At 36.8% G+C, this 20220-nt stretch overlaps 1 protein-coding gene across 1 annotated transcript; it reads right to left on the reverse strand.

Moving 5' to 3' along the window:
* Window positions 1–389: 389 nt before the first annotated feature.
* On the reverse strand, window positions 390–20013 carry LOC103483112 (uncharacterized). The gene is made up of 19 exons (XM_008439558.3): window positions 18340–20013; window positions 15910–16221; window positions 15503–15742; window positions 15282–15387; window positions 14615–14772; window positions 13284–13917; window positions 12264–12328; window positions 12084–12185; window positions 10571–10713; window positions 9198–9253; window positions 8321–9003; window positions 7585–7775; window positions 5892–6180; window positions 5495–5782; window positions 5282–5391; window positions 3951–4284; window positions 1476–1877; window positions 1147–1390; window positions 390–1057 (listed from the first exon to the last, which is right to left on the reverse strand). The coding sequence occupies exons 1-19, from the start codon at window positions 19849–19851 to the stop codon at window positions 1032–1034; spliced, it is 5895 nt and encodes a 1964-aa protein (XP_008437780.2). The 5' UTR covers window positions 19852–20013; the 3' UTR covers window positions 390–1031.
* Window positions 20014–20220: the final 207 nt, after the last annotated feature.

Genomic DNA, 20220 nt, shown 5'->3' on the forward strand with positions numbered 1-20220 from the left:
TGCATCTGGTTGGTGGCATGCTATAATCTGGATTCCATACTCTGTTGCTAGATCATTTCAGTTGATATTTTAATGGGCGTTTTAAATTAAAGTTGGCTTCTAGTACATACAACCTAATCCTACATATGACGGGATCTTGGAATCGGGACGAGATTGCAAAATAGAAAATTCGTTGCTGCATAGAAATTGTAGTGAGATCAAGAACTTTAATGGTTAATTTACTTGTTAAGTACAAGTCAAGTTGTGTGTGTTGTATAAGAGTGCTAATAGAGCTTTTAAATTTTAATGAAGCAACTACTCTAACAGTCACAATTCTGATTGTTCAATCGAACTTTTAATTGTGTTGAGTTTTAAAAAAGATGGACTATTTTAAGTGCAAAAATTCAAAATATTTGAAAGTTACATGTACTTCAAAGTGAAGACTTAATTTATGTTAATTCCGGTACATAATTACTCTCTCTAAGCTTTCTTTATTTGCTCCATTTTTTTCCGGACTCCACAATCTCTTTACAAAGAAACAACGTAATTAGTTTACTTCTGTTCTTTAGAGGAAAAAACCAAGCTCATTTTCCTCATCTTTTATTTACACCTCACGTAATCTTATCAACAAAATAATGACTCCTATTTGTCAAATTAGCAGCTACATTTTTGGGTTTGGGAAGAGGCAATGGTAGTATTTGAAATTAAGGAGTTGCCTTTGACGAGATAGATGACCATCAGGTTGTGAAGTAACGTCAAAGATTTCCTTTCAAGGAGGGAAAGGAGTATTTGCCTAGCCGACTGAACTGTGGATTCTTCCCATTTTCAAATCTTTCCGTGAAACAAAACTGTGGTGGATCAACTCCATTCCAGAACTGCCGGACTCAAAACTCAAGTTCGTTAAAATCACATGGACTGCAACTGTAGCACACGGTCAACTGGACTACGAACTTACTACTTGAAGTGAATGTGGAAGCCACCAATCTTTGAGGAAACATACATCCATATTGCTTTTCGTTTATAACTAAATAGTCGCTTCGCTCCATACTATGTCAAGAATTGGTCATCTTTTCTTTTCCTACACGAGTATATATGTATTTCGTTTCACGTCAGAATTTGACAGCTCAGAAAGACTAACATATAAGGAGGTTCAGAAACAGAACTCACCAAATAGACTGGCTTTTAGAGGGAACCGAAGGGAGGACGGTCTCTTTACTTTTACCTCCGTGAGTTGCCTGCTCTTATTTAGCTTTTCTACCTTTTCTCTTCCACTGCTGCTTTCTCCTACTAAGAGATGATATCCTTTTGTGACCTTGTCATGGTAGACGGCTGGTGGAGCGAGCCTCAGTTGAGGCACATTTTCTATGTCTATAACTCTTTGGTTTTTCTGTAAGTTGGTCAGAATCTCAAACTGCAGCAAACAGATTCAGATAAGTTAGTTCTGTTGCTCGCAACAGAACATATTAGTCACTGCATTAGTATGACGTAAACAATACCCGTGGAATTTGCTGAAGAGTGTATGGGAGCTCCAGTATATCTGTTTCTTGTGGATATGAAACAGAAGCTCCCGATGATGATGGGGTTCTTGATGAAAATCTATCCACTAGACTGTACTCGGTAGGTGCTTTGCTTTTAGACCCTTGAGATTGATTGCTATGGACACAGATTGGGCATATGGAGTCACCGCCTGATGCCTCATTCTCAAGATCTTCGCATTGGAGATGAGTTGCATGACCACAGTTAAAAACTCGTACTCTGTAACTTGATGAGCTTTTGACAAGAAGGCGATTGCATATGCAACAGACAACACTTCGGGGAGCATATCCATGAGCCGCCCCTTTCTTCAATAAATTCATGGTATAGAACGAGTCATCCTCTATCAATGCTTTGGCAGTATCCTAAACAAGTTTTAAAAGACTTCAAATTCACAAGAGGTGGAAAGTATTTGAATAACTAATGTAGCAAATTAGTCAAGTCTCCATGTTCTATTTAATGCAAGTTTTGAATTGCATACACACAGCATTTCCCAGACATTTGTAGCTTCATATGTATTAGAACACTTCCACGATGCATACTCCTAGAATGCAATGTACGGACTCTAAATGAAAAATAAAAGGAAGACATTGAGGGCATATAAATGGTTTTGGCTCTTTGAGACAAGATATGATAACTCCCTAGGCTTTGGTGCCATCGAGTCATTCAAACAGAGAGAATTTATAAACAGAATTTAAACAAAGCAATCCGTGACTACCCATGATTTGTCACACTGAGCGGAACAACATTCTGAGAGAAAATTCAACAAACAGAAAATTATTTTTTAATACTCTTGAGTTTAAACAAAATCGTGAATAATACAGAATTAAATGATCTAACAATGATTTAGCTATATTGGAACTTTATTAGTTATTTAAAGGCGTAAAAGTTTGACACTGATTTTAACGTGCCCATATGCAAACATTTCAGGCCAATAAAAGACTTTAAGTCAAAATAAAGATTTTGTCATTAACAACAAAACTGTCACCAACTAGAGAGGGAAGTAGGTTCACTAGAAGTGCCATTTGTTTGATAAGAATATCTAAAATTTGTGTTGAAGAAACAAAAGCATCTGCGAATGCAAGTAACCTAGAGAAAATCAAGACGACTAAAGTAGGAGGCTTATTTTTCTTTACTGCTATTTTTTAAAAAAGTTTACATCACAAGGGAGTGGGATTCAAATCTCACTCTTGAAAATCATGCACAGAGCCTTCATCTTTTATAGCTCCTAAGCAAAGTGATAAAAAAATAAAGAATTTCCTTGGTTTTCTTTTCTCTGTGAGTGGTTCGGAATTTTCTTTCAGAAGCACCCCATTCAAGAATGTGTTGGTTTGTCTTTGGGACCAGTAGTTTGTTTATTTCGGGTCTTTTATATTGAAATGTTGTTTGCACAAACTTCTACACGATAATCTCTTCTTTAAATTTCTGTCTTTTGATTGCTTGAAGGACTTTCTCTGCTACTTTCAGATCTTAAGGTAGCTTTCTTCCAAGTTAGCTAATTCGAAGGATGGTTTTTTCTGGTTTGGGTGTCCTCTCTTAAAGTTATTGGCGGCGTTCATCTAATGGGATTGGTCGTTTTTAAGGCACCTTGTTTCTCCATTTGTTATCTTTGATCTGCTTCCCTCTGGTTTTATGCTTGTTGGTTGCATTATCAGTTTTACCGAAGTTGCAACTGGATTTCCCTCCCTTGGATTTATTTCCTATTAGTTGGCCTCATCACTTGGAGCTTCCTGTGTATCTTCTGTAGTTCTGTTGCAGTGGTGTTTGAAGTGTTATTCAAAGAACGGTTTTATCTCATTTTGGGTTGTTTTGTTCTTAATTGCTTTATTTTTCTGGTCAAAACCATCAACGAGCTATATTTGGTTGTAATTAATATATTTTTCTTATTACGTCTCTTTGTAATTCAAGCATTGGTCTCTTTTCATTCTTTCAAGCATGTTTCCATCTCAAAGAAACTTTCTACAATTTAATATCTGAGAAGTTACCTTGAATAGAAAATTAAATAGTTTCCTAATGAGAATAGTTGAGGTGCATGGAAGGACCAGACATTCATGAATATCAAATAAGACAATAAGAGGTCTGTCTGAGGATCACATATTCCACATGGTCAGAAAACTGAACTCAAGCCTCAAAGAACCGTGCATATCTCCCAGACCTTCACCTTGAACAGCTATGTTTTGTTTTCAATTAAATCCATATATGAGTAGCCAAGCCTCAACTAAACACCCTACAATTATTTTCAAATCAAGACCCTTATTCCTTTACCATATAACATTTTAAGAATACAAACTCAAAAACTTGATAAAGAAAAACTTAATAATAGAAACTAAATCATAAAATTTAATGATGATATTTATTTGTCGAAAAAGAATAAACCAGATGCCAAGCACCCTGAACATACCATTGTAAGTGCAAGACTGAAGGAATGAATAACATACCAGAATTCTTCTTTCAAAGCCAAAAGTCCCAAGCATCCCAAGTATGGTAAGTTTAAAATCGCCAAATTCTTGACTTCCGTTATCATATAGAAGTCGGGACATGATAGTTGGAAGATGAACATATCCCATCATCCCCTCAACTATCTCTCTGATAAATTGAGAGAACAACTTCCTTAATATATGAGCAGCTTTATTGGACTTCAAAATCCTCCATGTAACTATGTTCGCCTCTTTATCCTTTTGTGAACTTGATGGCTCGTTCAAGAATTGAACTTGATTTTTTTCAAAAGAAGCAGTTCTATGATTATAAGAATCAATTAAAGGCTCACAAAACCTGCCAATTGAAAGAAAAAAGTCTATCACAAACTGAGAACCGAATTTAATTTATAAATTCACGGCACCATGCATACTTTTTCACCGAAGTTTTGCTTAGGGACTACCCAGTTGCAGAATAAATTTATCGAAGGACAGTGGTTCCTATATCTTTCCAATTAAGATTTAAGATGGAAGCAGTAAACACATAGGAATAGAGGCGCTCACACACAAATGTATCCAAAAGCATATGATTAAACATCCCTTTCGTCTTTTTCCTTTCTCGTTCATCAATAAATTCGTTAGCAGTGAGAGCGGCATCTGGGATTTATCAACATGCTAGCTACCCTCTTTCATATCTCTCAAATCTCTCTGCATGATGATATTTACAGGTGGAAACTTGAAAAGTTAGTACTATCTCAACAAAATTTCTCTTTGGATCTCACTTCCTGTGGATCAAATGATCGTAGCATCTTATATACATTCCAAAACAAAACTGGAAGAAGGTAAATTTCTTCATTTGGGAACTTAGCCCACTGTTGGCATTAACACCCATGAGAAACTCCAAAGGAAATTGACAGAACTTCTCCATTGAAAATGAAGAGAATAACAAGCTAAGGAATATTTTGAGAGCTTCCACCTTTTCTGTACCTGATGCCCCCCCCCCCCCCCCCCCCAGCACCGTCTAACACCTACTCAAACTCAAAGTTCCATACGCAATGTCCTAGAACTTCTCTACCTCACTGTGCTTACTCTCTCCCTAGTTCCTCCCTACTCTCTCATCTGAAATTTTCTACTTAGAAACTATAGCCACTCTTCTCTTATAGTCCAACAGAACAATTTCTTTATAATTCCCTCCGAATTGAGTTTTTCTCCATCATATACATACATACATATTGAACAATATACAAAACTTCTCACTAATTTCACCATCATTTTGTAATTTCACCTGTTTCTTATTTTCATTTTAAAAAATTTTCTTATACAAAAAAAAAAAGAAAAGCCAGATAATAACTCACGAGTCAAGTAATTTGAACCAAAGTGTCTCAGACTCCTCACAGTTCAAACGAGGAGTGTTTCGCTGACACAGTCCAATACAAGCATGCAACAAAACCTCGACAGTGTTCACCTGCATAAGAATGATCGGAGAAAACATGAGCTGCCAGCAACAAAGCTTCTACATGAAAACAAAGAAATTTCATTTTCACGTTTCAGAAGTTTAACCTACAAACCTCTTGCAATTTCAAAACAGAGTCGAAGTGTTGTGAATCACTAGAACCACTTGAAGCACCATTTGAAACAATAGCTCCCACAGCAGCCTCTAGGTCATGAAATTTTTTGTCAAGGCTAGAAAGTGTTAAGAAAAGAGCACTACCAACATCACCAACCCTCTCCAACAAGAATGCTGCAGCATCAATAACTTCATATTGTTGGCAGAGGCGCAAACAATGCTCCACATGATAGCTATCAAAAGTCTCCAAAAACTTGAGAACGGATTCACGTTCATGCTGACAAAGTAGCTACAAATCACATAGGACAGCATCCCACAACAACCATTATCCATCGAGTGAAAGAACAGGTTTAAATATGTAACTATCGACTTTGTGCTTGAACTAAGTAAATGCATACCTCCACATAAAGCTCAATTATATCATCAGTCACATCAACAGGATTGTTAGACAGATATTTAGGGAAATCAGAAAGCTTTTTCAAGTAATCATCCAGTCCTTTAGTTGAATAGTTGACTCCAAGATTATCATCTTTCTTTAAGCAAGAGAAGTCCAGGCTTCCAGATAGGTGAACCTCAATGAGAGTTTTTAAGTACAGAAATAGGCTTCTTGGATGATTACGAAGCTGCAAGAGGATGTTTGAAACATCATCGTTGAAATGATCAATGACCAAGAAGAATGTTGCCCCTCTGCAAAGAATCGGATATGTTGAGAATTTTTTCTTAATGTTGAGAGGGTAAAAAATGTATTGATATGAGTGGTATGTGTAATTTAGGTTCTCTTATCTGATGAGAAAAACCTATTACAAATATGGAAAAGAATAAAAACAAAAAAGAAAATATATCTAACCATTAATATTTACACACTCCCCCTCAAGATGGTTTAAAAGTATCTTCCATCGCTAACTTGTCAATCTATCTATCAAATTGTTTCTTTGAAAATCTTTTTGTCAATATACCAGCAAGTTGTTGTGATGTAGGAAGATAAGTTCTACCATGTAGAACTAGATAATGAGCTATACAAATGACAACTTTATTATCACAATGAATCTATATAGGTGTCTTCTGAAGCAAATATTTCATCTTGACTTTTAAATGGCCTCACAAAGTTTAAAATCAAATCATTTCAACTTTTAGTTCATAATCATTGTTGGAAAGAACACAAAATAACATATAAGAATTATCTTGCATCATATGGGAAAATTTGTCTAAAGCTTTACTCACAGAATTATGGTTCAAGGGAAATCAACGTATCTTCCATGATAAAGCAAGACAAAGGGCAGAAATTATGCATGCAGTAGATCTTAATGCTGTAGCTTGGTATTCCTTAAAAAAGGAGTTTGTTGATTATTCAATTCAAGATATTTGCCTCAATTGGGATGCTTTTCTCAATCAAGACTAGCCGTTGCTGCACCAGATCCACTGCATTGCAGATTTCACAGTTTGAAGCCTTGAAGTTTTGAAGGATCGGCCTTTCTTAAGTTTTTAAATTTGAGATTGTTTCATTGGGTCTTTTTCTGTTTTTTCTGGTCATGTTTTTCCTGTTTTTCTAGACCCTTGTAAAAGGCTGGACGTTATTATTATTTTTCGTTCGTGGGTTTTTTGCCTTTATGTTTTTTTGGGTAATGATGCTTGGCGCTAAGGGGGTGTCGACCTAGTTGAGATGTCCGGGTGTGCTCCCGATTTCCCTAGGACTCCCTCGATTACAACTTCTTTATTGCTCTCTTTGTATAACTCTCTTGAGAGGTGTGATCAACCTAGTTAAGATGTCTGATTGTGCCTCTTGATCCTTAGGTTCTTTCTATTTTGCTCCTTCTACAACCCTGATGTACTTTGCAGTTGTCTCATTATATTAATTGACTTGCTTCCTTTCCATAAAAAAAAATTGTGATATGATCTAAGTGCTAAGAGTGTGTCAACCTAGTGGAGCTATATAGGTCATTTGCTCATCTCCTTTTCTTCTAGTTTACTTGGATTATTATGTCTTATCGTAATTTGAGCATTAGCCTCTTTTCATTATATCAATGAAAAATCATGTTTCCTTCTAAAAAAATTGAAGATGCAAGATAACTTCATAAAAGATAATTGTGTAACCTGTTCAAGTTGAAAAGCTCTGGTATTCGAGAAATGACCACTGCCCGAAATTCAGTTTGTTCAGAATTGCTGAGCTTCAGTAATGCTCTGTTGATAAAGGCGAAGGCGTGAATGGGTTCGCCTACATCTTTCATATAGCTGTCCAAAGCTGATGAATACTGACATCCGATGCTATGAATCAGGCCACAAACCTATAAAAACATGAAAGATAGAGTATGATCAAACACAATAGTATCGGACCCACAAACCGAAAAGCATAAAAAGGAACAAGCCATGTAAGTGAATATGGAAACTATAAATGTAGAAGCCTCGACGAGCTTTGCCTTTCTATTTCATTTCATTCTTCTTTGTCTAGTCTCAAATCTAGATCCTTTTGCAATCATCTTGTTCATATGCAAAAATAGTTGATTATCTTTACATTACTCCTTTGGACCTTTTAATCATTTGAGCCTTCCTATCTTAGTTTCCTATTGGAAATCTTTATTGTAATCACCTTTAGGTGTTTGAGAATACCCCTTATTTCATTTATTCAATGAAGTGTTTCTTCTCTAAAAAAAAAAAAATAACAGCCTAAAGCCCATGAGGACCAGACACTCCATGGCTAGGGATAGAAAAACAAATAAGGACTGCAATCTAGGTTGAAAGTAAAAGTTTTTCGATCACTTTTTGCATATTTCATTACTTTCCTGGAATCTGATTCCTATGACTAGAAAAGAGAAGAATATGGCAAAAGTACCTGGAAAAATTGTGCTTTCTCACACATCCTTAACACAGAAGACGGATTCCAATGGGTCTCTGGTACCACCTCCAGTAGGGAGAGTACTTGCTTTTCCCTTTTTCTTGAATGTACGCTATTTGCAGTAACACGAGGCAGAAAATCAGATGTTTCTGGAATATGGGTATTGGATATCAGGTGTTCCAAAATCTGACCAACCACATCTTTAGAGACTGTAGCCTTTCCACAAGCAACGTAAGTGGCAATAAAGTCGAACAAATGAATTAGCTCTTTCTTTGAAGGCCAATCGTCAACCAATGTAATATTATCACCATCTGGGGACTCATCTGTTTCACAGATAGCCTTACCGAGAACATGAACAAGAGCATCCACTACATTCTGAATGAGAAAGTTCTTTCTTCCAGAAATTGAGTTCTTTTCGTCTTGTAGCTCCATAATTGCATCAACTGGGCCATCTAGAGAAGAATTCGTTTTGAGGAATTCAACTTCAACAAAAGCACATCTCAAAACATCTAAAGTGGCTTCAGTATCCAACTCTAAAAGATGATACAGATTTAAACATCCAACTTCAGATGATTTATTTGAAATCGATCTTGTATCCACTGCATCAGAATTCTCCAACAAAAACTGTAGTAGTTCATCTCTAAGCGATTGGACGCGTGAATGAGCAAGAGTTCCTTGGCCTGAAAAAAGAAAAAAAACTTAATGCTTCTCATCAGTTCAAATATACTTGTACAAGTCAAATAGAAGAAAGAACATAGCAAAAGCAGATTTTCAATTCATTAAATATACAGAAACGAACTGCAAAAAATATAGTTAATTTTGGGGGTGTATAGGGGTACATGAAATACTAAACCTACAACAGCTTCACTGATACCTGGTGGAAAAGCAAGTCCTGAAAAGCAATACTTCAAATAAACTAGTGTCTTGTACCTGTGGAGGAAAAATAATTGTACTTCAATCAATACGCACAAATTAGTTTTTGGAGAAAAGGAATAATACACAAAGATTAGAATCAAATCATCATCGAGTAAACAGAATCCAAGTTACAATCCAAGCTCCTTCCAAGATGAACATGTTTTCTTGAATAAACACAAACATTTCATTGATTAACGAAAAGGATAATATACTCAAGATGCAAACTCTTAGAAAGGAAAAATGCAGAAGAAATGCAAGAAAAGGAGTGAACAAAAAGCATTCTAATTAATACATATATCACAATTAGAATAAGACAAATAAATTAAAATGAGAGCGCCAAGCCTAGAGCTTAGCAATGCCAAAATGCTCCAGTCAATGTTCACTTTTATCCTAAAAATTTGTTCATTCCACTCAAACCATAATTCTGAAGCAAAATGTACAAATAATGGCCTTCTCCCCCCCTCTCAATACCACCACCCTATCTTCTGAGTTGTCCCTTCCCTTGAACCAGCAGGCAAACCTACATACCCATGGAATGGAACATCATCCACTGCCCAAGCCCTTCTTTACCATTGAGAGGAAGAGCTTCAACATCGACAAGGACTGGAAAATCTGAAACCTACTTCTGTATCATTGAAGATTAGAGTTCCCCCCACTCCTTTAAGAACTCTCTCTAATGGCTCCAAGAATGCTTCTATAAGATATGTGAAACTCCCCTCAACCAAATAATTTTTTGGAGAATCTGACCTCCCCGAATATGTGGCATGAGTTGAGAAGATATCAAACTGAAAGGGCCATTGAGCAAAAATTACAAAGCTTGAAACCGATGGGGTTTTAAATAAACGAAACCTCTATTAAGGTGAAGATAAAAAGAAGTTGAGAAGTTTTATAGCCACTATTGAAGCTCCCAATAACAACCAACCAACCAATCAATGCAGTTTGATATACAAGGATGCTTTAAGGAAATAGTGTAACCAAACTCCAAAGAAGGCACTAGTAGGTCCAAAATAGCAACAGATACTGATTTCCACATTTTGGGATTTCCAATATCTCAAGTGTGAGTGTCAATTGTTAAAGTATTAATATAACTAAATTTCTTGCCAACCGTGGTGACCATGCACAGGGAGATGGCTCAACCCCCCCCCCCCCCCCCCCCCCCCCCCCCAAAGCATGTCCATATCCATATGAAAAGGATTTATACGATATAGGTTGTAGCTAACACACAAGATTATGACACTCACAACAGATAATTAATAATAATATGAATAAAGTATAGCTATAAACACATGCAATATAATAATTAAATAAAAAGATGTAACCAATGTATCATACCCAAGGGAAGAAGCATGTTTGCTCTTACTGGTTCGCAGCACTGCTAACAGCTCCTCTAAAGGCGTCCTGAAATCATCTAATCCTTTGTTGAAAAGATATACCAATGCACTATACAATCCATGATCCCGGCATAACCTAACAACCTGAAGAAGAAAAGAGGTACAAGGTATGAAAATAGTTCTTTTTTTTTCCTGGAAAGTAAAAGGTCTCTTCATTAAGATGATGAAATGAGACAAAAGCTCAATGTACAAGGTATAACAATAATTTTAAAAATTAAAGTACAAAGTACCAGTGAATTTTAATAAAGAAGATCCCATAGATCTGGCAACCCTACTTTCCCACCTTTTCCAATATTTCTTTAATTGATAACCAATGTTTCACTACAAAGCATGAAAGACATACACGGGTGTACCAAAGAACAGCCCAACGCGAGGAGTCCAACCTTTGCCATATTGATAATTGTCCAGCCAAGAAGCGAGTTCAAACTATTCGGCAGAGTTAACCAGGAAGATTTTTTGCAAATCCATTTTGTTTCTATAACCATGACGAAGTATTGATGATCCAGGAAGGAAAACTAAAAAACCTTGTTCCCGTTAACTCATCTTCTTCATTTCGCTTGAGGAATCTTTATTCCTCTCCCATATAATTTTATCCAACAACAAAATTGTTTCTTATTTAAGAAAAATCATAAAGACAAGGAGTTAAGTCTACCTTTCCTATGTTCAATTTGCAAATGGTATTATCCGTGTTAGTGACTGAAATATGACCTGCTCATACCTAAATTTAGGTGGTACCCTAGAGTTTCATTGTTGTATGGCTTTTGTCCATTTGTTACGGATCTCTAGGGTGACTAAAGAAAAGGTTGACAGATGCATTTAACCGTCTCCTGGGCAAGTGCTTCCAGTTTTTTCTTTCCCTTTTTTCTCAACGTGCCTGTGGTGGTGGTGCTTTTTTGGTACTTTTCTTTTGGAACAAAAATGAGTCCCTTTGTTAATACCCAAAATGAGACAGAAGCTCAAAGTATAAGAGGATTATATAAAAGCTTACAATAATAATAATAATAGGGATCTGCAATCGCACCCGAACATCTCAAATAGGTTGACACTCTCTTGGTGACCTCATCATATCCAGAACAACCAGAGCAAAAGCAAAATTTTTAAGCCTTAACTAGGTCATGACTAATAAAGAGTTTAAAACAAGGGAAATAAAACCAAAGCAAAGAGTAGAGAACAAAAACAGTATAATAAAGAACAACGATAAAAATCAAGCTGGAAAAATAAAAGCACTCCACATTCTTGGTATTTGGTATCATTCTTATGCCTAGTAACATCATTTATTATTTTAAATTCTTGTAACCACACAAATTGGTGACTTGATCATGCATACATGGTAAAAATTAGACAAAATACATTTTAAAATTATATAAATAAATAAATAAATAAAACACACGCAGAAAATAAAAGAAAATTGGATGACTACAAAATTACGTTAGAAAAGATTAGGTGGTAAAAACCTGATTAAAATCTAAGGAAGAAATATCCATGTGAAGAACACACTGTTCTACACGCTGCAACCATCCTTTGTGGCTGTAATGCTCTACCAAAGCTTGCATAATCTGAAAGAAACCAAAAAATACTATCAGTTGACCTTTGTTCTTTTAATGGAAGAAAATTATTACATTGTTAATCAATACCTCTGGGGGCAGCGATCCAAGCATGTCCTTTAAAATATATGGTTCTAGAAGCTCCAAAAATGTATCTAAAACAATAAAAGAAGTGAATACCCATCTTTTTGTAATTTCACATTTCTATGGAATGAAGGAATCTATGTTTCTTATCAAGATGTGTGTGTGTGTGTGTGTAACCACGACAGAGAAGAAAATAAGACAAAGCACTTCAAGAAGCAACAAAAGTGTAATCCACAAATCTGAGAAAAGAATGAATCATCATTAACCCATTTATTTTATCAAGTGCACCCGGAAAGTGAATTTTCACTGAAGGAAAAAAAATTGCAAAAATTTGCATCCTTCAAATGGAAGAAAGTATTAAGCTCATATGACAGAAGAATATTCATGCTTCCGTCGAGCATTCAGAACAGGATCATTCTTTCTTTGGAAGAAATAATACTTTTCATTAAAAATTGTGAAACATCGACAGACCAGATCATAATTCTTTAACTGTAAGTTATTATAACGATAAGGAATGAATAGTTAAATAAACAACCAACTATGATTTGAGCAAAGGTTTGCAACCCAGTGATTGAAGACTAGAACAAGGATGGAGAAAACAACAAATAAAGAAAAATAGCACTAAGATGCAACAAAATAGTATGACAACAAAGACAAAATGTGCCACAGAAACTTCATTCCACGAAGCCATATGAACGAGAGCCTAAACCCTAAAAAATTTCTACCACTGAAAACTTAACCAAGGACCACCTCCTTAAAAGGCCTCCTGATTTCTCAAAGAACTCCACAAAAAACCATCCAATTTCCTTGTAAATTCATTAACCATATTGGCACTCTCCTTCTTCGGAAGACTCCTTTCACTCTAACCATAATTGGTCTAGTCATAGATATTTGAAACCCTAATTGAATTTCATCATCTAGCCACTAACGTAATGAAGCAATTAGTAGAATGAATGCATGCTAATTTGAACTCCCAACAACCTACAACGAAACAGTTAATATGAAGTTAAGTTATGCGTGCAATACCTCTTTGTTGAACCCCCACAAATTTGGAGAAAATTTCATCAAAGAGAATGTCAGTCCTAGAGATGTGGACACAAAACTCAACGGCAACTCCACCAACACGATTGTATTGCTCTTTTATTTCAGAATGTGCAGAATCCCTTTCACTCGTCACATCATCCAGTTTTTCATTCTTTTCAATTTGGTTACAGAAAGCCACTGATATATATGAAAACACCTCGTCCACATATGATAACAGCAACTCAATCAGAAAGGGCATTACCAACTCCTGCAAAGATTCCAACGACCTGGGGAGATCAATAACACCATGAGCATGGCCATCATAAATGGTTATTGCCATGCTAAGGGCACTCATCCAGTCCCCTGCTTTCCGTAGAACCTGAACCCGCTCCTTCCATGGAAGGAGACGGGAAATAACAAGATGCGTAGGTCCCAATACATATATAGAAGCTCCTCTAACAGCCACACAATTGTGATACGCCTTCTCAGGGTGGCCCAAAACATTAGCAAAGTGGGTGTGATATGCAATGAAATCTTCCTTAACAAACCCATCTGCAAATACACTTGTCTGGTGAATCATAGTTCCGTCCTTCTCAAATAAGAAGAGTTGTCCTGTTACTGTGAGAATGACAAGAACCTGTAAAGTTTATAGAACTTCTGGTCAAATCTTGATGCAAACGTTTAAATCCTTGCTACAGGTAGAAAATATGGATGAAGCCTCCAGTTAAAACTGGAACTCTACTTTTTCATTTTCAATAAGAACCAAACTGATCTTGAAGATTTGGGTGTGCAAGATTTTAGATTCGAGTTGGCTAATTTTGAGAGAGAGTTTGAGTTTTTCTTTGTATTTAGCTTTCTACTAATGTATTGTCTTTGAGTGGCTTTGATTAGATCATTATTTTCAGTTCAAGTTTTTTTTTAGGTTTCCATCATATTTATGTTGCCCGATCATAGTCTTTGTTTAAGTTTTAGCTTGTTTTCGCCCTTAGTTCTTTTCGCTCTTAGTGGAATACTTTTGTCCTTTGAGCTTTAGTCTCATTATCACTAACAAAGGGACTTGTTTTCGTTAAAAAAAAAACCAAACGGATCTTATTAAATGTAATATGATGCTTTTTGTTGTATCTATAAATCCCTAATTTTTCTGCTCCTAGGTACTATGTTTCAAACTGAAAATAAGCACCAAACCCAACATCATAGTAACCTTTCGCAGCTGCACTGAACTATTAAGAAAACTAGCAGTTGTAGTTAGGACAAATTTAGAAACAATAAATCAACCTTCTTCTTTTATCTTTTTTTTTCCTCTTGATAAGAACAATCAACCTTTAAAAAATTACCTGGTCATCTAACCAGACAACACCTATGGCTGCACTCTCGAGGTACCAGTTGCCACATACTTTAAGCTCTGTTTTCACCAATTTTGCTACCTGAACCATTTTGTCCCAGGCAATTGCAAGCAACGAAACCCTTTCTACTGCTTCAGAAGATGAAGTTTCTGCCATAATTTAAATCTTAAGGCCAGAAATAAAAACTAAATGCTCAAATACTTTATTTATAAACAGAAATTTTCATTGACTTGATGAAATTATAAGGTTTTACAAGCCAAAGAGTTGCAGAAAAAAAAAATGAATGGAGTATGGTTGGAGAAGATAGCGCCTACAAATGTTCTTTCTAACTATTTCTTTTTCCATGGTTTGTGATGAGGGAGATGTTTTCGTAACTCTTTGGCTTGTAAAACCTTATAAGATGATGAATTGAAATATCACTTCAAAAATGTGATCCAGGCCACTCATCAAATCAATTTTGAACTTTTACAAGTAGTATATTCTTTTTCTGATATGAAACAAATACTATGTTCCTTTCACAAATGATTGATGTTGTGATCATTTTAAGGGCAGTAAATTCTTACCAAAAGACTGTAAACATTTCCAGGCAGTGTATAATACTATGTTCATTTCACAAATGATTGATGTCGTGATCATTTTAAGGGCAGTAAATTCTTACCAAAAGACTGTGAACATTTCCAGGCAGTGTAAGGCATAGAACCTTCCCGAATTCCATCTGGCTTAGAGAGCTGAGCATACACTTCCACAGAGGGACTCAATCTTACCTGATAAAATCTCAAGTGAATTCAAGAAGTTCCAGAACAGGTTACGTAAAAATATCAGAACATTCAATTATTAAAAATATAAAGATAGAGTTGCACTATTATCAAGGGTCCCTACCACTAGAGCAGTTTGATGGGTAGCAAATATGACAACTCCTTCTTCAACCAAAGATGAACCTTCGTTGAAGAGTTTCCAGCCTGAATCTCCTCCAACAACCCCTCCCATCATGCTCCCAATACTGCTGGTTGAAACTGCGACATTTGAAAGAGTTGGTGGCAATGAACTTCCAACGAGTTCATTCAAAAGAAGTGCCGAAGCTGATAGAACAGTCCCCGTTTTTTGCCCATCAAGAAGACACTAATTCAGTAAATTAACACCAGATCACAATTCAGAACAATTAATTTCTTCGGTGCCAGGAACCCTTACAAAATAAACATTTTAATTGCAAAAACCAACAAAATTAAGATCATTCTAATGGCAACAGAACCAATATAATTAACTTGATGCTGTAATTAATTTTCTACCTGAGTTTTAATGGAGAATCTATTTAGCAAAGGAACCACTGAGAACGTATGTAACAAAACCAGACCCTTGCTATCACCAGTAACTGCTTTAAATTGTCGAGTAACCTGAGCCTCCTGTCCAAGGAACAGTGAATGAACAACTGGTGACGTGTGTTCTCCAGAAATAACCTTTGCAGCCGATGCCCTCAAAACATCCCAGACTGTAATATGACCATCACTGTAACCAGCAAGAAGCAGGTCCGCTTGCTGACTAAAGCATAGAGATGTTACTGGTGCAGTTGATTTATCTCCTTGTGATCCAAGCAGTATCATCTATATCCAATAGTGTAATTCATAATATTAAAATGTCTTAATAAATGGAGGAGTAACCAAAAGACTGAGACTAACAAAGATGATCTAGGATCGTGTCAGTAAAATACAAAAATAATAAATGAAGAAGCCAGTTTCCCAGCTTGGTTTGAAAAGATGATATCGAGCTTTTTTTAACAATAAAAAACTCTTCTTTATTTGTTCCAAAAATAAACTAGAGACTTTCACCAGACAATGAAGGATGTAAAAAGAAAAAGATAAAGCATCCAGCCTCCACCAAGAGACAGAAAAAGGCATGGCAATTGGTAGCAATCATTAAAACTTAAACACTATAATTAGAAAAGAATTTGACAAAATATACCAAATCGAAGCAAAAACTAAATAATGTCCCAAAATTCATCAAGAGTTACAACTCTCTCCTTTCTTTTTCCCTCCTCCAAGTTCTCTACTAGAGAGCTCAAGTCAAATCTTCAGTAATATCTTGGGTGTGTGGAGAGAGTGAATTTGAACTTCAATGAACCTTTTGCAGAGAATATACTACCAGTGAGCCAAAAGGCATTTGAGGCACTACGTTGAGGTGTTTAATCCTTCCAAAACTAGGGAAGAGAGAAGTGGTGTAAAACCAAAAGGGAAAAAATCTAGTACTGGCGTTTGCTAACTGAATTGTAGAGGGTAAAAGAAACACATGTTCATTCATGCCTTCTATCTCCAATTATACAGCCTTCACAATTCCCTAAATGGTAGCCAAAGGTCCAAAACAGCTTCAGAAAACAAACATCTAGGTCGGTCCAAGTACTTAATAAATAAACTTGGTTCCCACTGCCTACCATAAAAAATATCGTTTCTCACGGCCTCACAACATTTCAAAATGTAGCCTTGTGATGCATAGTGCTTGAGTAATACTTAAAACCAACTTCGAGTTTAGTTCTGTATTGGTAACAGTTAATATACAGCAATCCTCGTCTTAAAAAGAACAGTTAATATACAGCATAAAACATCCCTAATAAAAAATAAACACAACTTCCATTTACCTAGCAAATTATAGTTCCTTTTTTCCCAAAATATTGACACTCGGTTTCCTTTATTAACAGATTAGCAAATGTTATCCCAGCATATGAGATGGCTATCTCCCTCATTGTTGGCTCCTTTTTCACGAGAGACCATTGGAATTTCAAACGGAATAATTCCTCTATTTGCCAACCTAGTTAGGGTTCTTTCATGGATATTAAAAAAAAAAAAAAGATTTAAGCCACCACCTACTGCATACCCAAATAGCATGTGTTATTGACCCAAAATACACCTGAAAGTAGAGGGTTCTTTCATGGATATCAAAAAATAAGAAGATTTAAGCCACCACCTACTGCATTACCCAAATAGCATGTGTTATTGACCCAAAGTACACCTGAAGTGGCGGGTTCCTCCTGGATAAGCACCCTTCTTAATGCACTAGAAACCCTTTTCCTCAATAGGCTTGTTTCCGTATAAAAAAAGACGCATTAAGAAGGATCGTGCACCAAGAAAGAAACTACATATTTAATGAAGAGGCTTGTTTTCTCCTGGATGAGATATTTTTATTACCTTGAGCATCAAGAAGCACCCTTCTATAGAAAGGGTTTCCAACTAAGTAAGATGTTACATGGGGAATAACAGTGATTCTGCAAACTAATAAAACTGATCATGTTCAAGTAAGGTTGTGTACATATTATGAAAACTTAAATCATGGTTGTAATGCAGTTTTCTAAATGACTGGGAACTTATAGCATTGCTGGAAAGGAAAATCCTGACCATAGCTTCAAATCACTTATATAAGCACGAAGAATTTCAAGTCTCGCACAAGATTTTTTAATATCTCTAACATTTCGTTAAAGTGTGTGCGCAAAAACTGAACGTAACATTCAAGAGACCCATTTCAGTACGAATGGAGAATGAGAAAAATAAATGCAATCAAATACACTACTTGCATCTATTAGTTGGTGCTATTGAACAATATATCAAACATGCAATCATGGTCATAGCTCCATAGATCTCTCATATTCATCTAAGTTCTAAGTAGAAAAAAAGAAACTCAGACAACAGATGCCCCAAGAAAGAAACTACATATTGAATAGGTACAATGTTGACCTTCGCATCCATGTTGTCACCATTTTGAGCTGAGTATTTACTAGCCACCACAACAATACTTCCCTTTGACATTCCAACTGCAATATAATTCGCATGAACAGCCAGGACTTGGGGAAAACCATGTTCACGCCTGAATGAATGTGATGAAATAGTTCTTGAAATACTATTGTCAGCTTGAATGTCGAAGTACCCCAAAGTCGTTGTGACCCCCTTAATACCTTCAAGCCTCATTGGTTGGGCGGCAACGCCTTCTTCCCAATGCAGTGCAGTGAAAGCCTGCTTCTTTTCAATTTCTTCAGCCAATTCGAGTGGATTAGTTGAGGACACGGGCATCGTTTCTGGATGTTTACCAATTTGAAGGTTGTCCAGCTGCTCGGTTGTTTCCCCCGATTCAATGATATCGTTCACTATACTGGGGTCCTCAATGGCAAGATCCACTTCCGTATCTTTTGACGGTTGGTGATATTTCTCGAAATCTTGAGTTTCCAACTCCGGGCTCCCATAGCCCACGGCACTTCCCTCGTCGTCAGGTTCGGTAGAACGCGGAATAGCCCCTTCATTTGATTCATCGACATCCAATTCTGTTGGATGTGCATCCGTCGAACAAACATTTTTCTCAGCAGGACCAAGCAAGCTTCTGTCGTTGGTTTCCGCTGGCGGTACAGTAGTAAGGCTCTCGTTGAAATTCACATCATCCACAGAACTCGGTTCTGCTTCGAATTCCATGTCTTCAGTCATACGAAACTCATCATTATGTGGGACACTGTCTCGAATGTTGTTTCTATCCCACAATTCACTGACGTCCCTAGATGCAACCTGATAATCAGTAATCCTGTCGACCACTGAAATTGAGTTTTCACCAGACTCCTTTAAATGAATGTTAGTGTGATATAAACTGTCAGATAAAAACTCTGAATCAACAGCAGAAGAGGAAGCCAGCTCGTCATCGTCGAGAGCCATGTTCCCATATCCTGCCCTCCTCGACTTGATAGCTGCAGCGTGCGGGGCTGGCGTGGACCGAGAAGCCGCAGCAGCTGCGGCAAGTGCCGCCCCAGGTTTCGCATTCGATCTAACCGCACCAAACAACGATGGCAATGGACGAGATCCTCTTCGAAACGGATCGTCTGTTAATTCACCAATCTTGGAATGAGAGACCTTACCTGGTTTCGATTGAGCTGACTTCTCGTTCCATGGGTTGTTTCTGGGGGCTTCAGAATCCTTTATTGTTTCCTCTAACAGGGACTTAAACGGTGATGTGGAAGGAGAAGCGGAGACCCCGCCGTTCCCTGCGACGATGTTACGACGGCCGCGGGAAGGCGGAGAATGGGGAGAAGATGATGGCGAAGATGAGGTGGAAGAACTGGAATCGTTCAGAATCTCGTCGATGCTACGGTGAGGGAATGATAGGTCGTCGTCGTCGTCGTCGCCGCTGGATAGGTGTGCGTGAATGAAGGCATTCAAGTCCAGCTCCATTGGAGGGAGTGTTCGGGTGTCAGTCAGCTCCTCGGTCATTCTCGATCTTGAACCCAGCTGGTTCCGCTTCCAGGACTGAGGAGGCACCAAATAAGAGTAACAGTACTTTGTAACTCCAGTGGATTCAACTCTGTTCCATTTCCAATGTCTTTAAAATAAAATATTTGATCATTTTTTAATTACGAAAATTATCCCAAAATGGAAATTAAAAGGGTTCAAGTAGGAAATTAAAAGGGTTCATTTTTACACCTCTCTCTATATATATATATTACAGAATAACATACCATTATATTTCGAAATTAGGTTCATAGATAGTTAATGGGGTTTTATTTATTTTAAGGGGATGGAATGGATATTTGAGTGCAAATAAAGGGAAAGCATTTGCATAATTTGTGGGAATAATAACAA

Source organism: Cucumis melo, chromosome 6 (assembly GCF_025177605.1).
Source record: "Cucumis melo cultivar AY chromosome 6, USDA_Cmelo_AY_1.0, whole genome shotgun sequence".
NCBI lineage: Eukaryota > Viridiplantae > Streptophyta > Magnoliopsida > Cucurbitales > Cucurbitaceae > Cucumis > Cucumis melo.

What these genes read in the sequence shown, in the direction of transcription:
- LOC103483112 (XM_008439558.3), bottom strand. Translation starts at nt 19,851, where the DNA reads ATGACCGAGGAGCTGACTGACACCCGAACACTCCCTCCAATGGAGCTG. An exon ending in TTGGATCGCTGCCCCCAGAG is followed by an intron (nt 12,186 to 12,263) that starts GTATTGATTAAC and finishes GGTTTCTTTCAG; the next exon opens with ATTATGCAAGCTTTGGTAGA. An exon ending in TAATTGAGCTTTATGTGGAG is followed by an intron (nt 5,783 to 5,891) that starts GTATGCATTTAC and finishes TGTGATTTGTAG; the next exon opens with CTACTTTGTCAGCATGAACG.